At 35.0% G+C, this 20814-nt stretch overlaps 1 protein-coding gene across 4 annotated transcripts in view; it reads right to left on the reverse strand.

The window, feature by feature from the left end:
- Positions 1-1813: 1813 nt before the first annotated feature.
- LOC131041790 (uncharacterized) overlaps positions 1814-20814 on the reverse strand; it is a 108963-nt gene continuing 89962 nt past the window's right edge. Inside the window, exons 11-15 of one of the 4 annotated variants that reach the window (XM_057974999.2) lie at positions 20117-20288; positions 19675-19755; positions 5899-6155; positions 2332-2377; positions 1814-1966 (exon numbers count right to left, since the gene is read on the reverse strand). In XM_057974999.2, the coding sequence (XP_057830982.2) occupies positions 5954-6155; positions 19675-19755; positions 20117-20288 (455 nt within the window). In that variant the 3' untranslated portion in view covers positions 1814-1966; positions 2332-2377; positions 5899-5953. The other 3 variants (XM_057975000.2, XM_057974998.2, XM_057975001.2) reach the window with 3 other exon arrangements.

The following is a 20814-nucleotide window of genomic DNA, read 5'->3' on the forward strand; positions in this document are numbered from 1 at the left end:
TACTTGAAATTTTGACCCTCGTTTACTGCTACAATTTCTCGACTTACGGTTGCCCTTCACAACGCCTCCCTGGCTTCAAAAGCGGGTCTTAATTTTGCAAGGTCCACAACTACTTGCAAGACTTGCCCTCAATCTTTTAGACTTCACACTCTCTCAAGAAGATTTGAACAAAATAACAAACAACACATAACACATACTCTAATCAAGAGTCTCATGAGAGGAACATAGCATAAGAAGATAATAGACTCATATTTTCCTTGATGAACATGGATGATTGCATGGATCCGATACCAATTTTATAGTGGAATAATAATAATGAAAGTTTGAGCCAATATTACATCAAAATTTCATTACATATAACAATAATAAAAGCTTGAGCCAATATTATATCAAAGTTTCATTACATATGATAGACTTGATAACCTATGCAAAACAATTTCTCATAATCCCAAGATCGCATGGAAGTGCAAGGGTAGAGGATACTCTTGACTTGCTCCTAGAAACTCTTATGACACTTCACCCTTGATACTCAAAGACTAGACTCAACACCTGATGTCTCAAAGGAGCTTACAAGGCCTCTATTTATAGCAATTGGAGGCCAAGGTTAGATGGATTTTATCGGTAGATGTGAGTGGTAGTTTTGAAATACTGGTGGATGTAGGTGGTAGATACAGTACTGGTAGATATGAGTGGTGGATGGAGGTACTAGTAAGCATGAGTGGTAGATAAGAAAAGTAGATGAAAAAATAGCAAGAACTTTTAAAAGGTAGTGTAAGTAGAGTGGTAGGTGGTAGTACGTACTTCAGAGTCTTGCCATAGTGGAGTACATACTTTGAGATTTGCAAGCTCATGTAGGCCCTTTATTATTATTTATTTACTAATCTATATAATTTTTTATAGACTCGCTATTTAGAAAATTTATTTACTATCACTTATTATATACTTGAAAAGTGAGAACAATCCACTTAAAACATGCAAGTGGCTATAGGAATCCTAGCTTTTTACATAATTTTGCATCATGTTGTCACATCTTAATGTGGCTAACTTCACTACACAGGCAAACCCTTGTGCTAGTTAAGATGGGATCCAAGTGGCAAAAGATTATCTGGAAGAGGTTCAAAAATATTGTCCCAATCTTGTGGTCTTCTATGGAAAGAATGGACAATTCTGATTCGTTCTTCACCATTTACAAAGTCTCATTTTGTGCAAACAGCTAGCTTGGTAGGGAATAAGCTCAACAATGCATCTTCAATCATTAGTTCTGGAAACCATGGATATGTGAGGGGATGGAATTCAACCCTTGGGGGAGATTATCCTCCTAGTTCAACCAAATATCCAATCGTTCCTTAAAAAATAGCATGAAACAAATTTGCATGTATGAGATTAAAGAATTGTCTCAAATCAGGTGGAAAGTTTGGAGTAAATATATATGCATAATCTTCAAACTCACTTTGTAAAAGGGTAATACTATTAATAAGTTTGAACTTACAACATTTAAGGAAATTTGTTTTTGTTATATTGGTCCAACATATAGATTGAAACATTGAATCTATATATCTATGGAGCACTAGTTCCTGCAAGTGAAAACAATTGGAGCATATTACAACCCAAAATGAACCATATGGATTACTAATTGTGAAGAGAAATAATTATCAAAGACCTTATAGATTGGATCTTTATATCCAAAGAGACGGGTCATTTAAGGTCAAATTTGACAACATCAATTTGAAAACACAAAAAGGAACATCTAACATGTCTTAGTTCTTGATTTATGTATTTAGATTGCTGTAAAAACATGGAAACATTTATATAGAGCTAACCTAATTTATTGCAACTAAATGTATTGCATTGAAAATATAAACCAAAAAAACATGGAGAGCTGGAAACACAAGTTCTAAATGCTACTGGATTTTGGTATATCAGAAGTCTTCTAAGTGATACGTTCCTTTGTCGACACAACTGTGATCTGCCAAAGCCATGGCGATTCAGACAAAATAGGAACCAAGTATAGCCAGACAATTAATATTTAATTCATTTTTAAAAAACCCTTGCTCTATTTCAAATTTTCAATAGAGAACTACTAATTACAGACAACAAAACACATGCATAGAAAGGCATCTTGTTGATGGCAGAACTGTTTTTCTTGAAATTTAATAGGCCAATGCTAGAAGTAAAATACAATATTGCAAAAGTTTCCCATCATCCATTGTGTGCACCCTATTAGGCAATATGATTACAATTTCTAGATTATCTTACTGAAATAACTCTTGATAACTCCATACTCGAGTTATTATTCAAACTAGACATCCTTGCATCAATCCATTCACTCACCGTGTTGTACAATTTTCCTCCCTTCCAATTCATCCCAATAATAAACCTGTTTCAATGACATTATCTTCAATAAATTAATAATCATCAAAGTTAGATTATTCCATACATCTCAGAAATCTGAAATTACAAGAATCAAATGAAATAAATCTTCTTCATACTACATTAATAAGTGTTGGTTAAGGACATTAGACTGGCAGCTTAGGAATAAAAAGAAATCTAATGTAGTTGGTTCTCGGAACCTACAACACTTCTATCCTAGTAATTCCCTGAAACCACACTTTAGGGTGCAAGTACCCAGGTCAATGTGTATCACCATCCTCTAGGATAATGGCATCACTTAGTGATGCTTGCATGTTATGTGTGTCCTCTTGCCTTGCGACTTTCCAAAGTAAGCGTTGCAAATATTACAGACTACAATACAATAGTCACATGTCCCTTGCTGAGGATTTTACTCCACATTAACATCTACCTATATACTTCAACACGGAAAAATTGATGGGTGTATGAGTTTATCCCATACTGGCAAGATTTGTAAGTCAAGGAAGGCTTACAAGGGCACTACACATTAATAAAGATTCTCCAATTCAAAAGCAAGCTTTGGGGTGCAACTCCTTGGGTAGATGTATTCGCAAACTTCCTTCACTTTTCTACAATTTGTATGTCTTTCCCTTCTGTCTCCTCTAAATTTTCCTTTAAACAATTTTTCCAACCCTAAGAGTTATGTTGACTTTTTGACAACAAAGATGAAAGTGGAAATATATTTAATATTATTAATAACTTCCTTGACTAAAATGAATATCAATTCTTTATCACAAGATGAAATGTTATTTTCTTGCAGATAAAATTAAACTTATCCTAAGCAACTTCAATTTGAGTCCTTTACAACAAGGAGATGGCAGGGTAAACTACTGCTATAAAAGTGATAGGAAAAAGCAATCAATGCCTCGAATGAGACAAAGTCTGAAACAACCATCTTTACTTGATCTTAAGCAAAAAATGCAAGATAATAAATGGGAAAAATATCAAAGGTTTGATAAACTTGGAACCTGATTATTCATGGCATGCAAGTGCCAAATAGAATAATATATCGTATAATATTAGAATAGCCTGACCTACAAGAAATGGCAAACAATCTAACAATCATCAACACATAAACAATATAGGACTGCAAAACTTTTTAAATCTTTAATATTACTGAATTAGCTTTACATTGATGGGAACCAAGAGAAAAACAAGTAAAGAGTTTTGCAAAGATTGTGTGGTTACAGCCAGGTTGCCATGAAATTCCAAAATCGAAGGCAGTCCTTAGAAGACTAAATAAAGCATTTCCTGATAGAATATAGAACTTAATAAAGGATTCCACATTATATCACTTATTAAGGATGTTAAACAAGATACTGTACAATTTAAAGTTTGAATAAAGCATGTCTGTTGAATAATATCACCATATCATGAACAATACGTTACCTAAAACTGGCTAAACAAGAATATAGTCCACTTCCAAGTTTTGGTGATTTCAGGTATAGTTGGCAAACATCCTTTACGTGCATGTTTGAAAAGTTAAAAAGAAAATAACAAATTCCTTCGAGCACAGTTGAATTCATTGTAAAACTATCTTTTCCATTAAGGCAGCTTTGCCATTGTTCAGTGGTAGTAATTAACCTTGAATATAGGACATTCGTGTTGTTCCCCCACATAATTTCTACATTACTTCTGTTGGTTTGTCTTGGCAAGCCTCTTAAGCAATTCCTCTGCAACTTTATGAAGGTTTTGGTAGCTTTTTGCATGGAGTGTATCGGTTCTTGTCATTTGGCAACTCTTGAATTTTTACCAACTTAGTTATCTTTTTATTACATTATGTAGTATGCATCAGTCCACTGAATCCATCTCAAATTGCTTGAACCAAGGTTGCTAGGAGACTGGTACTGGTACTGGTACTGGTATGGGAAACTGGTGCCGGTAGATCTAGAGAGAGAGAGAGAATCTTATACAAACCTGGCTTGTCCGAATATATTTCTGATATATAAATTATAATAGAGCCCCCCCCACAGATCTTGAATGGTAATCCATGCTTTCAACATGTTATACCAAACAACCTTCAACCCATATTTGACTGGTCCCTACTTCTGTTTCAAACTTTGAGTCTGGAGTGTAAAAAAACACTCACATGACAGCAAAATATAAATCGCACAACTGTATAATATATTTCATGTTTGTTTTGAGCAATGGAAAAGCATTAAAACCCTCACATGAAAAATTGAAAATTTGCAGGTTGTAATTTTTTGTTTTTTAATTTTTCTTTTCAACAGAGATGCAAGGAAACGCAGGTGGGACGTTTTCTGCAATCGGGGACATCTCCACCCCATTTGCAGTACAGAGAAACACATCCCAGTCCCCAAGACGCCTCCCAGCGGATCAGAGACACAACTCCCTACATCCATGGGTTGAACATATTTCCATGATGCTTCCTACAGCTTATATTATAATTTCATGCACTTCACAAGTATGCTACGGTCTTGGAAGCGTCTTGACTAATAGAGTCAGTAAAACCAACAACTGATAGGAAAATGATATAAAATACAATGAGTTTTTGTGATGAAAACCTTGCTTGACAATTCCCCTGGGATTACAGCTTTTCATATAATCCAGTCTCCTAGATGGAAAAACCTCTTTAGAGATGCATTATATTCCTTATGGTGAACATCGTGGAGCATCATTTCCTGAAAAAAGGTAATCGATTCTGCAAATTTATTGGCATTCAAGTGAAATTTCAGATGCCTTTCAGAAGATAAACAACAGAAAAATGTATTTATTTTTACTTTGGAGAGATTTTATAGTTGTGTCATTTTAACAAGATTGATATTTAAACCTTGGTTTGAGTACAAAGCTAGACTAATAATGCAGGTGCAAATAGTCACAAAGTCCAATACATAAAGTTCGTGAGAAGGAAATGATATCAGTCCACAAAAGGACAAGTGACTTCCACTCACATACTGTCAGTTTGCAATGGTTATAAGACTCTTATGTTTTCTTCGGATAGTAATTACATAATCCTATGTATATGAAAAATCTAGTATATCCTAAGAAACACAACTGAACAATTAAAATGACATTTTAAATTAAATTTTTCATTTTTTGTGGGATTTGACCCATGCATTCTTTTGTCATCTCAAGATGGCCTCCATCAGTGGTCATTACACTAATGACCTTTTTCCTCATTTCCAAAAGCTTTGCCAATGGGGAAAGCAGCTAGAGGATGAGAAGGCAAATGTAGCAAATGTATTCACTATTCAACCCCTTGATAAAAACTGCTTAAAGGTGCTTGTGCGCTAATCGGTTCCCACATTGCCATGCAATTATTATAAACACTGAATAATGTCATTAGTTTAATTACTACACATTGACGTCATCTTGAGATCACTACAAACCATGCAGATCAATTCCTAAATAATAAAACAATCATGTGAAAGCCTTCACTTAATTTTAATAAAATTAAGAATGCTTTTTTTGGAATATCATTAAAGAAAAACCTTGAAAATTGATAAGCACGAGTTGAAAGAGACATACCATAATCTATTTCAAGCAATAACCATGGAATATTTATATCTGGAAAAAATCGCTATCAAGAGGACCTTGCCCGCTTTGATCCCCATTGTAACAATTGTGTATTGAGTGCTATTCCACTGTTACCCCTAAATTGTTTGCTAATTACAGCTCGAGATCCTCCAGTTTTGACTCCATTCGTTCCAAATGGTTCTCCAAGATCACCTTGACAATTTGCTGCACCACAATGGCACTTCACATTTGGTCCAAACTGTATAAACCTGCTCATTGTTTTCAATTTACAAGGTCAAAATCGGGATTAATGTATAGCTTAGAGTTAAAATCTATTTAGTGAAAAAAAAAATCCATAGAACAATCAATGCAAATCATGGCATGCTGGATTTTAACAAAACCAAATTGGATTACAATGTCATCAAACTCCAAGCATCAGCCCTCTAAATGCTCACATTAGATCACCATCACAAGTGAATGCAATCATCAAACTTTCTAGGAATCTTCAAAGACATACGTACATAAAAGAGGATAATTGACAATACAAAATAGTACTACCATCAGTTGCCAATTCCATCCAGTTAATGGGTTATCCAAAAAATGTAATCATCAAAAAGATCAAGTTTGGAAGAGACCTATGGATGGTTTGAGTTCTCTTTTATCTTTTAAATGTTTAACCTTTCTTTTTCTTTTTCTTTTTTATTAATTCCTCTCTCAAGATTGAAAACCATACAGGCCTTTTTTTCTATGTACAAAATCGGCAATGGCAAGTTCAATGCAAGGCAGAAGTAGAAAAGACCCTGCATGGAAGCATAGGATGGCAAGTGAGACCAAGGGCATGGTGAACTATAATTTTTGCAGGCACTCTGTGAAAGAAGGAACCAATAAGTTAAAATTTCACTTTGTTCAGAAATCCAGACATGATTTGAAGGTGTGCCTCGATGCCCCTAATGAAATGAGAAGAGAAATGGATGAAGTACTTGCTAATTATGATATACACAAAATAGAAAGAAAGAGGACATGGGAAGCAATTGCGTTGGCAGCAATGATGAGTTCCAGCCCTAATTCATCTACAAATTATTTTACTGCCCCCCATTTCAACATCCACCTTTCCCTATTGATGAAACTCCTGAGAGTTCTATCCATTTTCCTATTTCACCAAATTTCTTTATTCCTCACAATGCTCCATGGGCACAACCTCTGCTTGAAGGCACCACTTGGAACAAAGAGAAACATTATTATGCTAGGATGATAATTACAAACTTTGGGTATTACAAAAATATATCCTTCAATATGGTGAACAACACATATTGGGAAGGGTTGGTAAATGCATTGATAGTTGCCAATAAGGGGTTTAAGACTCCAATGGCTATTCGCATGGCCCATTACTAAAGGAAGCAATCAAGAATATAAGACTTGTAGTTGATGATTAAAGATATTTCTGGCAAAGAAAGGGATGCGGCATTTTATTCAATGGATAGCCAAATGGCAAGAGCAAGACTCTCCCTAATGGCTTTGAGTTACGCATTGGTGTTCTTGAAGTTCATAGATCCCTTGCATTAAGTCAAAAATTCTAAGACTTCGTACAATCTATTGGAGGGGGTGGTCCAAAAGGCTGGGGCCGAGAATGTTGCCCAAATTGTCAAGAACAAGGCAACACCATATGTAGCTGCAAGGAAACTTATTCAAGAGAGGCATCCTCTATTTGTTGGAGCCCTTGTGCAACAAATTGCTTAGATTTGATGCTTGAGGACATTGGGAAGATTAAATGGGCCAAAAGTGTGCTTGAAGATACTACACAAATTATCAAATTTATCTACAACAATACATAGATCCTTAGATTGATAAGCAAGCACATTAATGGCAAGAAGCTTGTGTGATTGGGAGTGACACGACTTACCACCAACTTCTTCATTTCACAAAGAATTGTAATCTCAATTCATTCTCTCTAGCAAATGTTTGTCACCAATGCTTGAATGGACTCTTCATATTCAAAAATAATCAAAGGGGATAAAGTCACAAAAACTATTTTTGATGACATGTTCATAAAAAATTCAAAGGAGATACTCAGGATAAGTAACAGTTACAAACATAAGTTTTATGGGAAATTACATATTTGACAGTATTTTTGTTTTTAATTATTATTTCTTAATTTTCTGAGAATAAAAAAAAAAAAAAAATTGGTGACAAAGCTTTCGGTCAAGGTTCTACATATAGTGGATGGGGATACCATGTAGATGGGTTACCTCTATGAGGTCATGGATAGGACCAAAGAAGCCACTATGCATTACTGTGATGATAACAAAAAAAAAGATGACATCATTTGACACATCATTGATCGTAAATGGACAAACCAACTCCAATAGCCAATATATGTCTTAGCATATATTATGTGATATCCCCATCTAATCTCTGAAACCAATCAAGCAAAAGAAACTTTTGACGGTCCAGGCATGGTAGGCCTAGGACACCTCCATGTTGGTCAATAGCAAAAACATAAATTAGACTTAGCTAGAATAGTTAAACGATAAGTTTATAAGACAAAACAGTTCTGTTGATACCTCGAGAAGCTCCATGTATTATCTCCATAAGTAAAAGTTACAGTATCAAAGACAAGCAGGATTATTGACAAGGTGTATGAACAAGTTGCTATTAAACCCAAATGGCACCTATGCCCAAGAAATCATCATCAAAGTATACTACAGATTCAAAGGACAAGACAGCCGAAAAGCAATATATTCAAAAAAGATTAATCCAGGCCATATATCATTGGAAATTCATTAACTCAGCCAAATTCATAGGGAACCTTGGCCCATTCTTATCAAAAACAATGCTCGACAAGTAGAGAAATAAGATGGGCCAATTCCATAATGTTGAAGACAAATAAGAAATCACATTGGCATGTTGAGGACACTTTGTTGTGAACAAGACAGAGAAAGAGAGTGAGATTGGAAACAAAAGACAGAACAAAGAACCACAATGATCAAGCAAAAATGAACTTACACAAATGTGTTACCAAGACGGCAATCAACATTAAGAAGGCCAAGGGCATACTGATTTGTAAATATGTCAGATCAACTGATATCATTTGGAACACATGCAATTACTCCTTATCGCTGTCTATAACGGACAATCAAAGTCAGTGGACAAGTTATCGCTGACAAAGTATTTCAGATTGACTCCCTTCGGACGAGATTATCTCTACATTATCACTGCCCGAGTGATTAGTTAAGTTAACAATATTGATTATCAACAAAGAGATCTAGCCCTATTAGAAGCAGGATTAGTTAAGTTGATGAGATACAATTGAGGAAATACAACTCCTCACATCATGACTGCCCAAAGAACTATTAATAGATGATCATATGATCTTCTAAGGCATCGAATATTTGTTTTCTCGTATACTTTTGCAGATCTGCATTGCTCATTCAAGCCCATTATCGACCTTGTGCAAGGAGGGTGTTAACACCTTCCATTGCAAGGTTAAAGGTGCATGCATAGAGAAGGCCATAACTGGCATAGTGTCAAGGTTGCATATCTACAAGACGATATGTAATGTCCCCATTTTTGGAGAGGAATTAATTAGTTAACTTAATTAGTTGAGTTGTCCAGATTATTATTATTTCTCATGGATAACTTAATTTATTATTTTAATTAATAATATTAAGTTAATTATTTATAAAGTTATCCAATAAATTAAAAATTAGAAGATGACTTTATATTTAATTAATTTAATAAAGTGACTTAATTAAAAATTATATCATAAAGACACTTAAGTGAAATAATATTATTTTAATATTATTTCTAGAAGCTTTTGGATGATGGACTAAAAAGTTTAAAAGGGGATCTAGCTCAGCTTCTCATCAGTTTTGGATTGGATTTGATATTGATTGGGTTTTGTAGAGCCAGGAGGTGTCTGCAGAATTTTGTCTTTGGGAACGAAAACTCCCATAGATAGCATAACTGAGGGAGTGAAAGATCTCTCGAGGGGTTGCATTGAGGAGGTGATACTTCAATCATCTCGATTGAGCTTTCATTGGTGGCCAAGGGCCAATCTTACTTGGACTCATATTCAGATTTATATCAATTTCGGGAATCAAGAGTCGGCTCTCACTTGTAACGATTTTATTGAGGGGACACAAGGCGATTCACCCTAGCAGCAGTTGAAGAAGAATTGAAGAAGATTCCAGGTATCAGATCAGTCTGCAGCAAATTGGTCCTCTTCATCTTCTCCCACGATTTTGCTTATTCCTTCCTATTTGAGCATCGAATCAATCATTTGGTGATAGCGCTAAGTTTGAGAAAGGACAGCGATCCTATTTTGGAATTGAGACGAGAATTTAGAGCTGGTAATTATTTGTTACCAGTCTGCAGACCTGCACCAGTCAGAACAGTCAGTTTACCCACGAAATTAGCTCATTCCACCTTGTTCTAGCATCAAAATTCACCATTTGGTATAGCGCTGCCTTTGGGAGAGAACAACAAAGATCTTCAGGGATTGAAAGAAGACTCATCATTTGGTGATCAAACATTATACCTTACAGCTGGGGCGATTTTGAAGATCTTTTGTTTGGGGCATAGTGGAGGCTCCTATCAACACAAAATTGTTGCTTCAACATTAAACCTAGGCGATATTTTCCAGGTGCTTTGTCACTTAGTTTCCATTGTATGTCAGTTGGTTTCCATGAATACATAGCTCTCATAAGTCTTTGGACTTTCCGAGAACTTTATTGTTGACTTGCTGAGTGTTTTTGGCACTTGATGGTTATTGTAAGGGACCAATTATTTCATGAATAAAGGAGAATAAGTGCAGCTCATTACTTGCCGATATGTCTTTCATGATGTCAGTTTACTTGACAAATGTTTGTCAAAATGCCACTTGGCTGTAGGTGCATTTGTGACACTAAAAATTCATCTATATGCATTTGTTAAGGACCCAAAGAGTTATTATTGCAGTTAGATATCACAGCAAACCATTTGTAATTGCACTTTCTATTGATATCACACCAAGTTATTAGACTGATAACTCAGTCCAGCATGCTCAAAGAGTGTATGAGAATTGTTTGCTAATATTCCTTGAACTATAACAGTCAAACAGCATAACACACAAGTTATTCTACAGTCTAGAAACCGCATAACACGCAGGTTATGCAGACTGAGACTTGGAACAGCAGGCTGCCAGCTAAGTGTTTGACGATATCCCTTGAATGTTAGTCCTATAACAACAGGGGATATTTCACGATATCAGCAAAAGCAACGGAAATTCCAAGCGTTGATTATAAGGATAGAGCAGGGATAGCCATCCTGCATGATTGAGATCTGAAATTATGTTTTGTGAATCACAAAGAACTTAGACTCATTGCATATTTAACATTATATCGAATAAGAAGATTTCATCCTTGTATTGCAATTTAATACAAATCTATTGCAATAGATTTAATTAAAACCTTTGATCCTAGCCAAGGTTCATAAGTATAACCATTAGATTGTGACGATAGAAAGAATCTTAGAAGGGACATTACATATTATGTACCTAGGGACATGATATTATAATGTATTTAGGTGGATGGAGATGCTGACATGTGGCACACATCCCTTGAGTTAATTATACTAGGTCGTGTGGAAAACTTCTGTAATTAACAAGGTTACCAGAAGACGGGGGTACTTGGAGACTCCGGAGACTGGTACCAGTACTGGTACAACTAATTTTCAAAAAGAGGAGACGGGGGTACTTGGAGATGCCAATTTTTTTTTAATATATTTTAATAATTTCCAAAACATATCATGACAGAGAACTTTGAAAACAAGAACAGTGGTAAAGTTTAACATTAACTATAAAATTGAACAAAGATTGAAATTAAAATTGCTTATATTGCTGATACCTTAGCCAATCTAAATTGTTTAGTGAAAGTAAGGTCATATAGATGTTGAGCCCACTCAATATTGTCGGCTAAATAGTGAAGGCAATTTCTCTTTAGACTATTACAATGATAAGAAATCAGTCCTCTCAAAAAGTCTACACTATCAATAGATCCGATCACTATAACTTTGCATGGATTTTTGTCTTTCTGCAAAACAGTTTCCTTATGAGTCATTTCTGTACGACTTTGCTTTGCTGCAAGCTTATCTTATTTGTTTGATTTATTATTTTTTTTGCCTTTTTACTACATTTTGCCCTAAGTTTTCTAGAAGGAGACGTCAAATTTTGGTCGGGAGACTTCAGAGATGGCAGCCAAAAGCACCTTAAGCATCAAGAAGTTTCCGGAGAAGTCTCTGGTACCGGTACGGGTCTCCAGGGGTAGGAGACGAGTATCCTAGTAACAATGGTAATTAATTATATTAGGTGATGAGTATGCCTTCATTGGAATTACCCCCTTCCTTATGTTGTTAGGAGGCGGTTCAATAAAGGAGATTATGTGTTGAATATGATAGTACATTTGGGATCTCTTTGAGATATGTCTTGGAGTGGCTTCTTCCATAAGGAGTATATTATGGTGTTACCCTTTCTCAAGGGTTTATTCTATTCTACATATATTGGATATTAAAGCATCGTGGCCCATGAGAATCTCTTGTCCTATGTGAAATCTATCTTCTACACTGTCTTATTGCCATTATTATAATAGTTGATCTTATCAGCATACCACCGGATCCTTAAATTGTACATCTCTAATATGATTTAGGTTTTTGAGGAGGTCATGCAAGCCTTAGTTTGTGCATACAGAGAGGATGCAATAGATGAAGACATTAGAGACAAAATTCATGATGAATTAGAGGTCTACAAAGGTGTGGAAGGGAAGCTTTTTTCAACTCAAGCCATTCAAAGGAAACAAAACTAGCAGCCAAGTAAAAACTGTTAGTGTTAGAATAAGAAAGGTAAGACATGACAATCTGAAACTTAGAAAATCTTACAAGAACAAGAAACACAAAATTTTATCCTAGGAAAACCCTCCACTTGAGGGTGAAAAACCCAGCCACACCAAAAATCAACCTTTATTAAAGACACAAATCTGATACAATGCTCTCAAGCTTAATCAAGCAATGATTTAAGCAAGATTGTTAACACTTAATAATCAGCACTATAAGCCGATAACATCTCAGAACAACTGAAAGCTTCTACACTACAGTCAACACGGATGATCACATATTAATATAGACTCTCTCTTGAGAACTTCACCCCCACCCCTAAAGCACAAACAGCAACATGCCTTTTAAAGAGAAGACAAGGCTCGAAATATCTCGTCGGAGGTAGACGGAAGGCCAAAAGACACCATGTCGTTACATAAGCCACATAGACAATCTTTATATCGGATGAAATGCGAAGAGGAAAGAAACCGCTACCGGCACGCATGAGGCTCCCACGAAGCCGCAAGTCATACATGGAGGTCGGTGATAGTTATTAAGGAAGCTGTTACACATCAGCTTCTCTTGAAGTGTAGGAAGAAACCATCGCAGTCATAATGAAATCTCCTATTGCTAAAACATTAACAAAAACTTGAGTCCTTTATTTTACACTTGATACTAGAAAGTAGAAACATTAATGTTTTAAATTTTAGTTCTAAATTTTTCATGTAATTCTTATATTTATTAAAATGTTTTATTTGTACATTAGTAGTGGGAGATTTATGGTGCTAGCACACTAAATCTTCAGCAGCTAGCTATCCATGTTGTGTAACAACCCTTTAAAGCTTTTAGGTGTGAACACAATTGTAGCCTATTTGAGAGTGTGAACACAATTGTAGTCTATTTGAGAGTGTTCACACCAAGAAGACAAATAGGTGGACCTAGGAGGGCCTCAATGACCTTGTCTTCATTTAATATACCCTTCACCTTCAAACCAAAAATGTTGTGGGTACTAATTATGATTCCATCATCTTGAGAACTGGTGAAGCTGCACAGGAGTTTTGTGCGGGCTACGTTGTCGGAGCCTTGGCACATGTGTTTAATGATAATAAAGTTCTTTATCCTAGAAGGTAGGTTTAAGGCTAAGTTACCGATTCGGGTACGGATACGGAATCTTGTACGAATTTGTAGATTCGGCAAAAAAAAATTCCTTGGGTACGCGTACAGGTACATCTGTACACATACATACATACATACATACATACATACATATATATATAGATACATACATATACATATATATATATATATAGATACATATATGTATGTATGTATGTATGTATGTATGTATGTATGTATATGTATATATATGTATATATATGTGTGTGTGTGTGTGTGTGTGTGCTCAAACATCAAAATTATAAAATATAATTATATAATTTAAAAACTATCACTGCCATTATTGATTATTACAATGATACAATCCATACAAATATGAAATATACAATGCGACTTTCCATACATGAAGTGGTACTATTTATGCCATAGTACCTTTGTAACTACCAAGTAATTACATGAAGGAAAACATCGACGCCAACTTATAAAATGAGGTCCTTGATGATGATCATGTAGTGCCTTGAGTTTGAACCAAGTTTGTTACGGAATTTTTTTAAAATCTTCACATTAAGTGTGGGCAAATTGTACACAAAGGAAGAAAAATTATCATTCCCCCTAGATTGATGGGACATATATAGAATTGAAGTAATCAAAATCCAACAAGTATCAAAGGTTAGAATCCATCACAAACTTTTGGAATCTTATAGGCATTAAATCTTAAAATATGGATAGACTGACAAAAAAATTGTTGAATTATGCAAATAGTTGTTTGATTGTTTGCTTCATTGTTGATAGTTGTAAAGAGCATGAAGTAAATGAGATTATCGACCTTATTCTAGCCATTTGCTGATGAAACAAAGCAGACAAGTGCAATTCATAACCAAGAAGCTTCCCCAATGATAGCCATTTGGTCTGCCTGGATTCCCCGTGGATTCCTCCTGGGTCCTTCCCAAGTGGTTGGGTCCTGCGTGGCAAAACCCACAAAGGACCCAGCCACCTGGGAAGGACTCGGGAGGCATCCACTCGGAATCGGGCTCGGACCAGGACCGGGGCAAAATCAAAATCAGGACCCAGCCATTTAAGGGAAGAATCGGTAACGTAGGTTTAAGGTGTACTATTTCTATCATTTTCCTCTGCTGAATAACTTTTGAAACCATGATCTCCATTCTCTTCCTTTCTTCCTACTAACCTCCCTTGAAATTTTTGTGCTTGATGCTTTGGAGTTGGACAAAAATCAAGGTTGGAAACCTATACCACTTCACTAGGGCCTAATTTCTCACCTTTACAATGTCCACCTTGCTCTTTGTCATCTTAAACAATTGACCTTAACGGTTGCCCCTAAAGTCCCAAGCTCTAACTCGCTCCTTGCAACTACCATTCTTAATTCCATGAGGGCTAGAAAAAAGAAACGCCTAAAATTGCCTACCAGTGCCGAAACCCCTTCCCGCCCAAGCTCCCCTGTGACCCCTAACCCTATTACATTGCCAAATAAACAGCAAGCCCCCACCTCTAGGGTGGTGAAGACGAGATAGACCCAAGGACCCTCTCTTGCAACCAAAAAAACAATGGATTGAGGTTGTCATAACCCTTCTTTGGACATTGGATTATTGTGATTGAATAAATACGATAATTAAAACATTTATTAATATTGGAAAATCATCTCATTTATGAGACTTCACGATTTTCCTCTAATATATGATTATTAATGTTTATTATTTGTTATGACTATTATTTATTATTATTGTTTTATTTTAATGTAACGTTCATATTTCAATTATTAATAATATATTAACTATTAAAGAAATTTTACCATAAAATACTATTAAAACATAAAATAGATATATTGAATATATTACACTTATCATATAACGTGCTATTTAATAAATATAAAATATAACATGAATTGTCAAAATACATTATATCATATTAATACGATACCATAAATAGAACCAATATTAAAATACAATACAAATTTTGATCAGATTATGGATAGCTGTTCAATTTCTACCAATTATGAAAAGCCCTTGACAAATCGCCTATAATAGTTGTCATGTCCCCATCTTTGACCCAAAAAGATAACAGAACCCATGAACAATTGTGGGATTAAGATTGGTAGCATTTTCAAGTGGTTATTAAAGTAATAAGTTAAATAGTAGCAATAATAGATGAAAGGGAAAGTTTAAAATATCTTATCCAATTAACATCTTATCCAATTACAATGTGCTACCAATAACCCTCCATTATTATAACTTTGTAACCACTAGTTCATCATGTAATGGAATATCGATAGTTGTATAAATATATGTATCTCATTGATTTATTTAAAATCCACATTAACATGTTTAGTTGGTGAATAAATGCATAATTAACATTGTATCAGTATATAAAATTAATTATAGTTTCTGTGTGATTAATGTTTATATATTAACAGATTGGTTTGTTAATGAGTAGTAAATTAATTATTAATTATTATGGATGTTAAACATTAACAAGCTAAACTAATCCTATCGGGCTCCAAAGGAAATACGACTTCAGTAAAAGAAGTCGTGACTTTTGGAGAAGTCACGACTTCCTCTTTGCATCACCTCTGATCCACATGTATACATAGGTGCACGTGGGGGGTTAAACGGGAGGGCACGATAGAGGAAAGAAGGAAAAATGACGCCCAGATTATACCCAAACGGAAGAAGGAATCTGATTCAGGAAGATCGATATCAGAATACCATCCATTCTCTGTATACATATTCTACGTATTAAGGATATATTTCAGTCCCAGAACATAGCGTATATATCAGAGAACTAGCCCATTCTCTGTATTAGTATTTTGTGTATTTAAGGATATATTTTCAGTCTTAGACATAAGTAGGTACACCAGAAGATTAGCATATTCCTGCATAAATGTTCTGTGTATTGAAGATACAGTGTCAGATTTAGAACAGATCAGATCTGTTATTAAATACTGGCAGTACTATCCTTGTTCTAGGTGGTATGCTCTACATAGAGAGTCAATAGCTTGACCGAATTGCACAGGCAACTGCGTACAACATATTTAGAGAGTCAATAGCCTGACCGAGTAACCAGTTATAATATTAATCACCCCTAAGCGACCACATTCAGGTTGACATAATATTGATGAACCAAGTAGGGGACATTACATTTATCAATAATTACGTCTCAAATTTTATGAGAATGATACCTTGGACAGCGTATGGGTGAGAAAGATACGTCTTATGAAGTGGTGCAATCTGTGTTATCTTTGAGAGAGTGCGATCCAAAGAAAATAAATTAAAATATTAACAAAACCTTAATAAGAATATGGAATGATTAAAAATGAAGGGGTGTAATTTGTTAAAATACAATGGGGAGTTGCATCTGTAATAAAGAGACGCATTCTTTGAAAAAAGATTACAGCTGTTCGATTAAGTATAAGATATCAGTGGTAATGAATGATGGAGGGGGGAAGTAAGAAAGAAGATATATCTCATATGCCAAAGAAGATATATCTAATATGCCAAAGAAGATATACGAAGAACTTCGTATCAGATTCATGAAGAGAATTTGGACAGTTTTAAGGGTAAAAATAAAGAGCTCCACTATAGCAAAATTTAAGACGAGAGTAGTATTGCAAACCTATACCAGATTGGTAGATTGATAGCAACGATTGTAAAGATAAGTTCTATCTTTCATACTATTCTTAGAAATTTTAAGTCAAATATTATAATAAAATGTTCTCATATTTGATAAAATTATATTTATATATATATTATAGTTATCACCTTAAGTTGGAATTGTTTTCTCAGGTTTAAATTAAGGAAAATCCCAAAGAGGGACATTACAGAGGTTGACAGTGAGGTGGAAATGGAGGCTAGGGAGGATGTGAGCAAGAGTGGAAGTGCCAACCATAGCAACTCCAACAGGCTGGCTAGGCACTCAATGGGTAAAGCTGGTGAGCAGAAATTGGTGGGCTATGAGGCAGAATTTGAGGACGACACTGCTGAAAGTGAGGAAGCGGCGAACAATGAGAAAGATGTGGCAACGGAAAGCTGAAAGTTCGGCTAAATCTACTAGCAAGACCTCTATACTGAGTGGCAAAAATGAAGCTTTGGACTTGACCCATGAATAGATGCCAGAAAAGATGGACAACAAAGGTGACAGTGCAAGTAACTATGTCATTTGCAAGACCACAATGGAAGAATTGGAAGCCCTGAAAAAGGTGTTGGAGATTGAACAGAAAATGGTTAGTGTCTCCAAATTCAGCCTACGAGTCATGCACAGTTCGGCTAACTCTATGTGTCTCATGTAGAAAAAGGTTCTAGGCAAGGATGCTGACACTGAAGGAAATTACAAGGAACTTTAAAGTTCCTTACTGAAGACTGGAGCAATGTGCTCAAGTAGTTTGTTTTGGCTAGTTCTAGTTCAGACTTTTGTTGTTCTCTGCTAAATCTAAGACTCGGTATCATTTTATTACTACTGCTAATATTTTTAAGTTTTTCTGTCTTACTATAAGTATGTTGCTGTTAGTATGCGGATAGAGTGTTGTTACTGTTAATGCTACCAGTGGGCTGTTTGTGTAAAGGGCCAGCACCCTAGTTTTTCTGCTTTTTAATATCAAAAACATTGATTCATTTGTTCATTGAATTGCCAGAGTCAAAGAAGCATATAATGGTATCAAGTTCACTAACGAAGATCTCGTTGAATTGTAGAGAGCAACAGCAGCATCAGCAACAGAGGTGTATGCAGAGGAGGAAGATGAAGACATATTTGAGGAAACAATTAGTTCTCATGTTGATATCAACCTACCTTCTACTTCGAGGCTTGAAAGTTATGATAGGAGTGGGAAGAGCAGAATGTAGATTGTGCTAGGCTATTTATAACATGTCCATTGTCAACAGAATCATTATTTATAATTTTGTAGTAATACAATGTGTTATTTAACTTTTGAACTTTGAAATTTCAAATTTTGAGCATTTACGGGGCATGATATGTAATCTTTGAATTAGGACAAATTGATAATTAGGATAGACTCATGTGTTTCTCTGAACACATTAAAATCTGGTTTTATGGTGTAATTATGTTTTTTTTTTGGCCTATTCTCGAGTCCCAATCAAAAATTTGGACTGCCGAAATCCAAGTCATCCAACTATAGCCTTACTTAGATAGTTTTAGGACAAGTCCAACACCAAATGAGACTTGTCAAAATTTATTAGATTCAATGAGTCAACCTTGATTTCATAGCTTGAGCTCAAGTAAAAAGAGTTAAGTGCCATAAATGGAGCCAAATTTCAGACATATTGTAAATCAGCACCCTATGATGCAGTTATACAAGCATTGAGGTGAAGCATTAGATCTATGTAAATTCAAGAGATACTGATATTATAAGTTGGCTTAAGTGATTCACAGCTATACTTTCAAAAGCTGTACTTAGAAGTTAGATGTATTGACAACCTCCATAAGATTCTTGTCAACAACTACTCATGAAAGATGGTTAATGAATATTAACATGCACCTGATTAAAGAAAAATGATATTAAAGTATTAAAAACTGTAGTAATAGTTTATGGACGTAATTTTTCATAATAACAAAGCAGGTCAAGCACCACATATGTGAACCTGCAGACACATACGCAGATTAGGCTTCATCAGTGTATATGTTTAGTACATTTATCATAATTGAATGTTCAGTATATTCTGGTGATATATTTTGATATGACAGATTTGAGTGATTCATTCAATAAGTATTAAATTCATTAGTTTCACAATAAAATGAAAAGAACAAGTATCCAGCAGACATAATGTACCACTCAATTACCAGATTTTTCCTTGAGTTGCATACCTGTAATCATATGTTAGTGACTCACCAACCCTTATATCTTGTGCTGCAAAAATACCAACTCTAGTCTCTCCATCAACCCTCCTGTTTTCAGAAAGAACATAAAATCAACATCCTGTCTTGCACAGTAATCCAGCTGGCTCGGTAAAGAAACTGCTATGCATTAGTTTAATGTTTCATGTAAATTTAAGGTATATTTAAGTATGTGCACATAATGTACTTGTATATATGACACGCCTGCAATCATGCATACGATTATTATCAGTTAGTATCTCACCACCCTAGCCACAGAGACTGAAATAACTAGTAATGAATTATCCAAGACAGATGTCATGCAGATGCTATTAAACTATATGGAAGGCAAAAAAAGAATAAAAAACTCAAATCTTCTCTATCAAATTGAGTTCATAGTTGGTTTTAAGATTTTGCGAAGTAAACAACAAACCATTTTTCAAGTTTACAATTTGGATCACAACTATGGTTCAAAAAGCGAGATTGGTTTCCCTTGAATGTAGCGTCGATTATGAAGTCCTTGCCAATTTCACACATGTAAAAATTGTGAACACCTCTGTGCTTCATTTCCCAAAGCCTTTCTTCACATAATGCATCATTTATAACTGGAAACACAATATCAAATCGTTAAATAAAGTGGAAGAAGATGATAAGTTACACACACATCTCTAATTTTTATTACTGTAGCCATAAGGGTCAAATGTACATAGAATTAATTATAAAAAGAGAAATCAGCAGTTCCATTTCGTATTTAATGAATGAAAATCTACAAGAGGATGGAAACTAAGATATGATGAATAAAGACCAGCAACACCAAGGTCCACTGCAGAATTTTTGGTTATCACTTGATAAAAAGAAAAGATCAAATCCACATGTTAAATTTTTCAATTGGACATTTTTTTCTGCCAAAAAATATAGCGCATTACAGATCAAATCAATAATCTCAAACAGAAAAAGTACAGAGGAAATCAATTAGCACAAAGCAATAATTCCTCAATTGTGCTAAAAGTTGGCCTGCTGCCTGACAGAGATTGCAAAAACAAAAAATAATATGAATTCCACTTTTCAATTTGTTTTGTTAAACAAACCCTGCTATTGAAGATACATGCAACTGCATTTCTATCTAGAAAG

The sequence above is a fragment of the Cryptomeria japonica genome, chromosome 3 (assembly GCF_030272615.1).
Source record: "Cryptomeria japonica chromosome 3, Sugi_1.0, whole genome shotgun sequence".
Lineage (NCBI taxonomy): Eukaryota > Viridiplantae > Streptophyta > Pinopsida > Cupressales > Cupressaceae > Cryptomeria > Cryptomeria japonica.